At 52.0% G+C, this 10,715-nt stretch overlaps 1 protein-coding gene across 1 annotated transcript in view; it reads right to left on the reverse strand.

The window, feature by feature from the left end:
- The window catches only part of DOP1B (DOP1 leucine zipper like protein B), a 105,739-nt gene that overhangs the window by 69,645 nt on the left and 25,379 nt on the right, over positions 1-10,715 (reverse strand). The window contains exons 2-5 of the mRNA XM_007470498.1: positions 8,558-8,739; positions 8,004-8,174; positions 2,142-2,331; positions 118-216 (exon numbers count right to left, since the gene is read on the reverse strand). Of these exons, the coding sequence (XP_007470560.1) occupies positions 118-216; positions 2,142-2,331; positions 8,004-8,174; positions 8,558-8,739 (642 nt within the window). The remainder of the gene's footprint in view (positions 1-117; positions 217-2,141; positions 2,332-8,003; positions 8,175-8,557; positions 8,740-10,715) is intronic.

The following is a 10,715-nucleotide window of genomic DNA, read 5'->3' on the forward strand; positions in this document are numbered from 1 at the left end:
AGAGCGGTCACTGAGTGGCTGCCCTCCCCTCCAGATGAGACGGCTCGGACCTCTCCCGTCTACCCCACGGCCTCAGGAAAGACCAGCAACTCCCCTCAAAGAACCCAAACGGCTTACCAGACAGGTATAAAATGGGAAGAAAAACAGGACAATCTCCAGGTTATTTCTTTGCACCAGCACATTTGAGTCCAGCAGGGATGCACATAAGGACTTTACCTACAAAAGACAGAAAGCCACGAACATTTCATGCCCAAGACACTGGACATCGTTTGCAGGCTACTCTTTATAGTCATAAAAATGAAAAAAACTTTTCCTGGGAATCTTGAAACCACCTTGTTATATCGTGTGGAACAGAATAATAAGATCTAAATATGGGAAACTTGGTTCTAGCTCCAGACGCTAGGGGGCGCTGTGTGACATCGGGAAGACCTTCAGCTGCAGCCCTCACTGTTCCATCTCAGAGACGGAGGGGCCTGGACCAGATCGTCAGATTCAAAGACCTCAAGTTCCATAATCCCAGAAACGAATACATTTAGGTTCCAATAGGAACTTTCAGCTACACTAAAACTCCAAAGACAGTCAGTCAAATGGACTCCAAACCAATTAAGCAGACATTTTGGGTGTCTTTTCTGAGCACAGATAGGTGTAATCCAGCTGCATAATAGATAAGAGCCATAAGACAAGTGGTAACAAAAAGCTATGAGATGGGCTTCCCTGGTGATGCAGTGGTTGAGAGTCCGCCTGCCGATGCAGGGGACACGGGTTCGTGCCCCGGTCCGGGAAGATCCCACATGCCGCGGAGCGGCTGGGCCCGTGAGCCATGGCTGCTGAGCCTGCGCGTCCAGAGCCTGTGCTCCGCAATGGGAGAGGCCACAGCAGTGAGAGGACCGCGTACCACAAAAAAACAAAACAAAAACGAAAAAATACAAAAACAAACAAAAAGCTATGAGAACTGGGAAGAAGAGAGGGAGAGATCTTTCAACTGGGGAGAACAGTGAAGCTTTGGGCGTGAGCTGAGTTTTTCATAATATACAGGCAGGAGATTCGCTGAGACAACGAGGGGCCGGCTGGAGCAAAGACAGCATCACAGACGTGCCAGGCCAGGCCAGGCAGCCAGCTCTGGGAGTGCAATGGGCCTGAAGTGGAGAGTGAGGCACCTGGAGAGCTGGGAGTGGACTGTTAGGATGGATTTTATCTGCAGGAAACAGGTATTTTGCAAGCACAGTACAGATCTGAGCAAAGCTATGTTTTAGCAAAGTGAATCTCTTAGCAACCAAAAAAGGACTGGATGGGGAGAAACCGGTTAGAAAATTACATGATGGTCCAGGAACGAGACCTAAGAAGCTGAGGCAGGGCAGTGAAAACGGAGAAAGAAACAAAGTGGTACTGACAGGGCAGGGAAGACGGGAACGTGACTATTGAGGGTCTCCTCTGCCCTAAGCAGAGGTCCTTTTCATCACTCTTCCTCAGAGAGCCCCGTGAGGAAGCTCTATTATTCCCACTTTGCAAAGAGGAATGGACTCAGAGGCGTAAGTAATCGGTGCAACTTTGTTAATGACGGATTCAGTTTTGAACATTTGAACTTCAAAGCCTCGGGTCCACCACTAGGTGGTGATAGACTGCAGGCCATTAAACAAATGGTAAGTTTGGGGAAAAGAGAGAAAGATCTGGGAAGTTCCCGTTCTTCAAGGTCATGAGAAGGCAGGTCGCTGCCAGGGAAGAGGGGCCTGGGCACGGACAACCTAGGTGTGAGAGCAGCCAGAGGAGAGGAGCGCGGCAGGGATGACGGCAGGAGCTGGAGCGAGCCTACTGTGCGGGCAGTGGGCGGTGTGACAGGGGCAGGGGGAGAAAACGAGGCTGTGGCTCAACAGCAGACCCCAGCCAGGCTCCGCGGACGTCGACGGCCACCCGTAACGTGGAAGCTGCGGGGCCTCCTGGAGGGCCCTCCTCGCGTGAATACACAATCGTGACGCTGATGTTAGCAGCCAACGCCACCATCGCGGCTTACGCAGGGATGATGCCTCCTCGTCTGCCCAACCTCAGAGCGCCTCTGCTTCCCGCTGCCCCGCCCCGTGGCCCTGGTGACACCTGTGCCGGGGAGCCAGCCCGCCACGCCACACCGCCGGGAGCACAGCACCCACCGTGAGCTGGTAGTCGGTTCCCAGCATGTACTTCTGCTCTGTGCCGGGCGAGCCCCGGCTGATGTGGCCCACCACAAAGAGCGAGGCGGGCAGGCGGATGGACGGGCTCGTCAGGACGCTCCCCCAGAGGGCAGCGTAGAAGACCTCCCTGCCGACCACCAGGGACAGCCTCAGGAGCAGCGCGTCCGTCCTGTGGGCGGGAGATCATAGAATTAGGGCGCATCCGGCGGGCTCTCACGGGTGCGGCTCTCTCTCCCTGGCCGGGAAGCACCATCTTCCTCATTTTGAGATGCTGCCATCTCTCGCCCTTCTGTGTTTGTCCACCTGCTGGCTGTCACTGAAACTGAATTTGCTAAAACAAACATGTCACCGAGGGGTGCGGCTCTTTGGCCAAGAGGCAGCATCTGACCGGGTGTGTCACACTGTGGCAGAGATCCGTCTCCGCCTCCGGCCTTGCTGTGGATGCCGTGGCGCTTACGTGGTGCTTACACGTTCCACTGCCCAAAGTGGATGAGCAGATCAGCCACTCTGTATAAAAGTAGGAGTCATTTAAAAAAAAACAAAGGCTGGTCTTCCCTGGTGGTGCAGTGGTTGAGAGTCCGCCTGCCGATGCAGGGGACACGGGTTCGTGCCCCGGTCTGAGAAGATCCCACATGCCGCGGAGTGGCTGGGCCCGTAAGCCATGGCCGCTGAGCCTGCGTGTCCGGAGTCTGTGCTCCGCAATGGGAGAGGCCACAGCAGTGAGAGGCCCGCGTACAGCAAAACAAACACACAAACAAAACACGGAAAAAAAACAAAGGCTAATGTGACTGATTGAAGACCTAAGTAATGATATAGACACCCCCGACCTGAGCACAGCCAAAAATGTGCCCAGTGACACCGGATTTTACAAACACTGGGGACAGCATTCCCCTGGGCCTCCTGCTGCACGGCACATTCCAGAAGGTCTGGAGCCAGCTCCCCATCACTCTGCCCACAGCACCTCCATACACCAGCTCCCACTCCAGGAAGCCCTCCTGTGGACGACCAGCATTTATTCGCCTCTTTATCTTTATCCAGGTCTCCCATGACACGACGTCAGCGATTTCACGGTCGTCCTCTAAGAGAAGCAGCAGCATCAGTGGGTGCGGGCTTGTTTTTCCACTGACACTGACCGCGGCCTGGCCCTGCTCCGCTCGGGGTGCACCTGCAGCTGACGGGGCACCTTCCCGCCGACTGCGAACACAAAGGTTGCAGGCCGGGTGATAGCATCTATCAATACAACAGCGGAGGCAAACTCCCACAAAGGGATTTCACTTGCACAGAAGTGAAACCTCTGTGTGTTTCAGCTCCCAGCTATGGTAGGGAAAAGGGATGCAAATGTTGTGAAAATACCTGAGAGTCTTTGAGCAAAAACTCAGCACAGGAGAACAGCTGATGCTGGGGCCACACAGCCACCGTCACCACTAAGTCTGCTCTGCTGGCTGACGCCCCCCAGTGCCCAGATGAGCGTCTGACACACACCTGGCACTTGAAAAAACTGTCAGATGAATGCCACTCCTTCCCTTTTACTATAAGCCAAACTGTCTTCAGCTAAGTTTTTAATAACCACTTCCGTGTATATTAAAACATTTCATACAAAAAAATGCCTACTTCCTTTTGATATTAAAAATAAATTTTGTTCTCCTTAAACCTAGTCTCCTTAAGCCTTCTTTTCGACTCATAAAGTATCTGTGGCAAAAGATACAGAGAAAAAAACAAAATGAAGACGCACAAGTAACACCCAAACGTTTAGAAGGACACAGAATGGTTTAGTGGCTAAAGGTACTGATGGGTCTTCTATCAAGGCTGAGCAAACAAATAGAGCTTATCTTTGCCCAGCTCTGAAAACAACCAAACAAAGGCCCTAATTTGGGGCAGAAGCACCATTCAGCAGCTGCGGTTACAGTAAGTCGGGCAGATGGGTCACTGTGTCCTCTGGACAGACAGCATGGTCCTGAGCTAGGAAGAGATTCCCACAGCAACAGATTAATTTAGGAAGCCCCCGGAGTGCTCCTCTGTCCAGGATCCCAGAAGACCACCGCTTAGCTAAAACCCAACGCAAACACTATAATGCACGCACTGCTATCACATCCCCTTTGACTAGGAGAGCATATCCCCAAAGTACGTTCCACGGAACACTGGCCAGTTGGGCTGTTCCACAGTAGAGAGGTTCCACTGTCCGAGAGCCTGGGGAATGTCACTTATGCTACCCTTTCTTCAATATTTACAGAACACTGGCTAGTTTTCTTTATTAAAGAAACACAGCTTTATAAATATAAAAATATTTTATATAAATATAAAAATTCCCATTTTATTCTAAAAACTAATGGATATTAAAAATTGAAATGACGCTACAGGTCCGAAAATGGCAATGATGACAGGACTTTGCTACGGAGAGCAAAGTAAAGAGCAAGATAACTGGGGTTAAAAACTAACTAACTTTCTACTAAATAAGAATTATTCGTAGCACCTCAGTTGTGAAGTTCCAAAATAAGTGTGCACAGTTTAGTGTCCAGAACGGTAATCTTTTCTATTTAAAACCAACAATCAACAAAACAAAACACACACACCAACCCCCAATCCCTACTCCTCCCGTCCTTCCTCAGCCACGCTGGCTGCTGCTTTCATGCCCCCTGCAAACACGAGCTCATTCTAACGACACCGACACGCTCTCCTCGACTCAACTGACAACAGGTGAGGGACACAGGCCGTGCGCCGTGAGCCCCAGGCGCTGCACGACTCTGGCCTTGCGGTCACTTGCCGAATGGACCCTCGTGGAAAGCCGAGCTGTCCCAAGACCGAACAGCACGGGGTGTGACTATCTGAACAAGCAGGGCAGTGACAACAGCGCTCTGCACCACCATGGCCGGATATACGTCAAAGAAGCGGGGGAAAGCTCTAGACCCAGCAGAGCTCATCATCATGGTGCCTGGAATCAGCCAAAAGAAAGGTCAATAAATATTTCTCAACTATTATCTAAATTGGGGTTTCTCAACCTCTACCCTGTGGCTCCCTGGGGCTGGACACTCCTGTGCTGTGGAGGCAATCGTGTGCACTGCGGGAAGTTCAGCTGCACCCCTTTCCTCCACCTGCTAGATGCCAGTAGCACCCTCCCCGCCCCAGATGTAACAACCAGAAGTGTCCCCAGATATTGCCAAGTGTCCCCTGGGGACAGAAACCACCCCAGGCTGAGAGCCACTGATTTAAAGGGACATCTCTGGGGAGCTGGCTTTCGCCTGCTTTCCAACCACGGAAAACCTCCACCTCTCCTCTGTCTTCTCAGAGCAGGAGTGGAGTATTCTCCCGCCCCCAATACCACTAATCCTGTTTTCTCCGTACAGCAAAACACAGCAAACTATGTGGCTACTTCTTGGGCACTTTAAAAAAGGAATTCTGGCCAGGAGTGATCTGCAGACATCAAAGGGTTATTAGAAAGCCAGCGTGAATAACGAGTCCTAACACTGGCCAAAATTTCCATTCCCTTATGGTTCACTGACAAGAACAGACCAGGAACTGTCCCCGCCTCTACAAGACCCCTGAGTCACCCGTCCTCACCAGCCCCAAACTCACTCACTCACTCACCCCTTAGCCTTTTCCGCCGCCTTGGACATCGCGACCCCCCCCCACACCCAGACCCCCGCCTTCCTGTCTCTGCAGAGTATTTGCTGGGGTCGAGGGTGTCTGACTCAATTCCCAGGCACGTTGGGGAGGAGTCGTTGCTGAACTCTCTCAAACTGACACGGATACGTGCGGTCACCCGACTGCTGTGCTCTGAGACCACACAACCCCAGACCAGCCTCCACCTCGGAAGGCCAGTCACTCCTACCTGTGAGGGCTGCAGTCGCCGGGCTTGGCTTCCCGTCACACCTGCCTCTACTCAGTGGTTCACGCAGCTTCACTCAGCTCTTGGTTCAATGTCAAGAAATCACAATGTTGGGAGAAAACACCCGTGTTAAGCAACTTTAGCGACTGTTCAAATGAACATTTGTTTATCAGCTAGGAGAACACATGACAACACCCCAACTACTGACATGCTCCTGGTGTGATTCACTCTTACAGACTAAAAAAACTGCAATACGCTTTGGGAGCTGATGTGTTCATCTTCAGATGATGGGAAAAAAGCATTTATATACACCCATCTGTTAGGAAAACGTGAACGGATCAGAACTCTAGAAAGAGCCTGAGACTAGGAGTCAAGAAACGGAGTCCGGTAAAGGTCCTCTTGTTGACCCCATATGACCCTGACTGTTCCCTTACGCACACACCTACCCAGCCCCTCAGGGCATGGTGCAAGGTTTAAAACAGCAATGAGACAGACCCTGCCTCCTAGGGAAGTGGATGCTAGTGACTCAGCGCACCACCGAGGTGGATTCCCCAAGGTTTAAAACAGCAATGAGACAGGCCCTGCCTCCTAGGGAAGTGGATCCTAGTGACTCAGTGCACCGCCGAGGTGGATTCCCCAAGGTTTAAAACAGCAATGAGACAGGCCCTGCATCCTAGGGAAGTGGATCCTAGTGACTCAGCGCACCGCCGAGGTGGATTCCCCACTGGGAAGTGGATGGCCACCACCTGCTCTGTGTGAAAGCTCCAAAAGGTCAAATGCACATCCAATCCCAGCACAGATGCTTGTGACTTTAACGCACCCTTGGTCACCAGCGACTGTCCCACAAACCATTCTGATTATTTGGATTGACTGTGAGATGCCACTCCACACCCCCTGCACCCTCCAGTCACTGCCGACACCAAATAGGCCAAGGTGGCACGGCCGGGGCCTCTGGCATGGGGAAAATTCGAGCAGTTTCTTGTGTAATCAAATGGAAACTTTTGCAAGCACACAGGTTTCTAAACCTCCCAGTCAGGCTGCACGTGGACTCTGAAAATGGGTCCTATGAACAGAATTTAATCACTGCAGCATCACCCAGAATAGTTAATACGCTGGAAGTGAGTTCTTACATTGATTCTCCAGAAAAACAGGACACTCTGTATACTCAGTCTGAATGGATACAGCCTCTCTCCTCTCTCCTGTTCCTAAGCAATGACCAAAACAAACAAACACCACTGCATGAACTTTTATGCGTATGAGTTTGACAAATTTCTCCAAGGTGCTTCTGAAACTTGTCAAAAGCTATTCTGCTTGACCTCACCCCTTTTTGAGCTTATCCATCAATGAAACGTGGTCTTGCTTTTTCATTTGGCAGCAGCCTCGTATAACAGGAGGGAGGAGGACTTCAGAACGTGACATATGGGGAGTAGAATCCCATCTCTGCTGCCCACTGACTGCGACTCCAGGAAACTTTACCTTCTGACCCTCACCTGGAAGTGAGGTAATTCCCAGGCACACACGGTATTTCGTCAGGCAGAGATCACCACAGAAATGTAAACATCAACCCGCCCTGCTTCATGGGTCTCTGCACTTCTGTCCCCGTTTCTTTTTTAAAAATATTTATTTATTTATTTTTGGCTGCGTTGGGTCTTCGTTGCTGTGTGCAGGCTTTTCTCCAGTTGCGGCGAGCGGGGGCTACTCTTCATTGTGGTGCACAGGCTTCTCATTGCGGTAGCTTCTCTTGTTGCGGAGCACGGCTCTAGGCGCACGGGCTTCAGTAGTTGTGGCACGTGGGCTCAGCAGCTGTGGTGCACGGGCTTAGCTGCTCCGTGGCATGTGGGATCTTCCCAGACCAGGGTTCGAACCCGTGTCCCCTGCATTGGCAGGCAGATTCTTAACCAGTGCACCACCAGGGAAGTCCCACTGTCCCTGTTTCTTATACAGCAGTGAAATAAAATACAAACCGCATGGGCAGCCCACCTGGATGAGCCCAGCCGTCAGCTCTGGATGAGACCCACCTGTCGTAGATCTCCGAGCCCTCCTCCAGGCCGGGCAGCAGGCCGATGATGAAGGCCTGGAGGCTTGGCAGGAGCAGCTTCTGCAGCGGGAGAAAGTACTTCTCGTACAGGCCAAGCAGCACGGGCCTCACCGACATGGCTGCATGTGCCAGAAGAGGGAACAACCCACAGCTTCGGGACAGAAAAAGTGAGAGGAGGGAAAATGAGACACCTCTCAGAAGCTCCAAGCGACTGGCCAGCCCAAGGGGGTTTTCAAAAGCAGCCAGCCAGCCATCCATCTACACTGGTGATGGAGATGCTCGCTTGTCAGGAGACGGTCACAATGAACTGTTGGCCCAGAGCAGGTGATAGGCAGTATGCACGTTACACTCTGACTTAGAGAAAAGTCAGGGAGGACATACTCCAGAAGGTGAGCCCTGGTTACCTCTGTGATGGCTTTATGGTGAACTGACACACCCCTCTGTATTTTTTTATTTATCATTTTCTCATCTTGTGAACTGAAATATGGATTACTTGGGTAATAAAAATGTAAAACGGTGGGGATGCTATCATACCTGTATAGGAACAAATCCTTGGCCAGCCGTTTGGTCCCCACAATTTTAAAGATAATTTCATAGGTTTCTAGGGCTTTTAAGTGCACACCGCTGGGCAAAGCAGGATGCAGGCACTGAGCTAATCTCTTGCCGATAATGAGCCGTCTTGGCAGCAAGGAATACCTCAGGTTACTCTGGAGAGCCTGGAAAACAAGAGGAAAAGCACATAAGGAAGAAAGCAGTGACACTGACTGTGGAGAGGACATCTGCCAAGGCCTGGAAGACACCAGCAGGCCCCGGTGTGGCTGTAAGAGGTGGGACGTGACAGGACAGGAGGACAGAGGGACTGCGCGGGAGGGCTTGGGGAGGGGGGCCACGAGCCAGCATCAGGGACACGGGGCCGGGAAGCCCCCAGCAGTGAAGGGAAACCCTGCATCCCTTCAAAGGGACTCTGTCCCTGTCAGGTCAGTTTCTGACGGAGCCGTGTGCTTCTGTCTGGGGAAGCCTCTAGTCTACACATGAGACTAAGCAGAACACAGACCTCCCGTCCCCAAGAAAACCCTCGCTTGTGTGCCACGGAAGCCCTGGATTTCCCCATCATTATCCCAGCCTGGCTGCACAGCCAGGTGGCCCTGAGTGTCTGGGACACACCCATGGGCCATGACTCCTGAGTCCTCACCATGCAGTTCCCCAGGAGGGAGTCAGATCCCTGTTGGCATGGAATGACAGTCCCCCAGAGCTGGGCCTCCTCCAGCAGGACACAGGCCTGGCCTGCGCTAAAGCATCCCTGGGCATTGGCTGCATCTGAGAAACATGGTCGGCGGATTTCTTGCTAACAGGGCACCTCCCTGTCGGGAGTAGGTCAACGCCGCTCTTCATGGCATCGAGCGACCACACGCAGAGCACTGGGTGGGTCCTCATGAGTCAATCTTCTATACCAAATGTCCGTCATTACAGTGAAACAATCCATACAACTCACACAAATATTTACTGAAAGCCGACAGAGTAAAGTCCACGCTTCTTAAAAAGCTGCTCAAAGGCCTCCACGGTGCGACTCCCGCCCGATTCACCTGCTCCGTGTATTAATGCTTCCGCTTCAAGCTTCCTAAGAGCACAGGTCCACCTGTGGCTCCTGCCCGCCTCGTGCAGGCTCTGCCTGAACATTTTCCTCATAGGAGACTCAGCTGTGCACCCAACTCGCCGAGGCAGAATGGTCCCTAACTCTAGGCGGGGAACATGTTTATTAGTGCTCCATCCGATGCCAAGTGCACATGTCACCGACTCGCGTGCTGTGCTAATGACCATGTGCTTCAGGGCTGAGCTCGGTGGTGAGCTACTTGGGCTCGCACCCAAGATCTTCCTCTGCTGTTCTTGGCCCTCCGCACCTGCCTCCTACAAGGCAGGCATCCCGCAAGACCGCCACAGGACGTGTGTCAGAACCGCTGCCCCCGGAACATGTGGTCTTAGGGCCATGACAGCTTTCTTCCTAGGAGCGAAGAAAATGATCCCCCCTCTAAAACATACACTGCTCTCTGTAACGTCTCAGGGACCCAGGCTAGGAGGGGTTTCAGCTCATGGAGGGGTCTCCGTGATCTTAGAGGCCGGGAAAGAAAACCCACTGGGCTTTGAGTTGGCTTCTAAAGCCTGTGCCAGAAGTGACACATTATTCCATTCATCTCACCGGCCAGAGTAAGCCTCGGTGCCACGCCTATGTTCAAACGGGCAGAGAAATGGGATCCTGCATAATGAGGTTATGTAGGAGATAAAGGGAAAAGAAGCAAAATAATATTTTCCATCAGAAGCATGTGGTCTAACTGAACTCTCAAATTCAATAAAACTACAACTAAAAAACCAGCTATACCTAGAGGTCATCAAGAAATACCTTAAACTATTATCTGTAAGAGTCTGATAGCTTAAAACAAAGGGCAAGCCAAAAAAATAATTTTTTTAATGTGCTCGTGTCAAAAAGAAAAATTGAGGGGCTTCCCTGGTGGCGCAGTGGTTGAGGGTCCGCCTGCTGATGCAGGGGACACGGGTTCGTGCCCTGGTCCACGAAGATCCCACACACCACGGAGCGGCTGCGCCTGTGAGCCATGGCCGCTGAGCCTGTGCGTCCGGAGCCTGTGCTCCGCGACAGGAGAGGCCACAACAGTGATAGGCCCGCGTACCGCAAAAAAAA

The sequence above is a fragment of the Lipotes vexillifer genome, unplaced genomic scaffold, assembly GCF_000442215.2.
Source record: "Lipotes vexillifer unplaced genomic scaffold, Lipotes_vexillifer_v1.1 scaffold402, whole genome shotgun sequence".
NCBI lineage: Eukaryota > Metazoa > Chordata > Mammalia > Artiodactyla > Lipotidae > Lipotes > Lipotes vexillifer.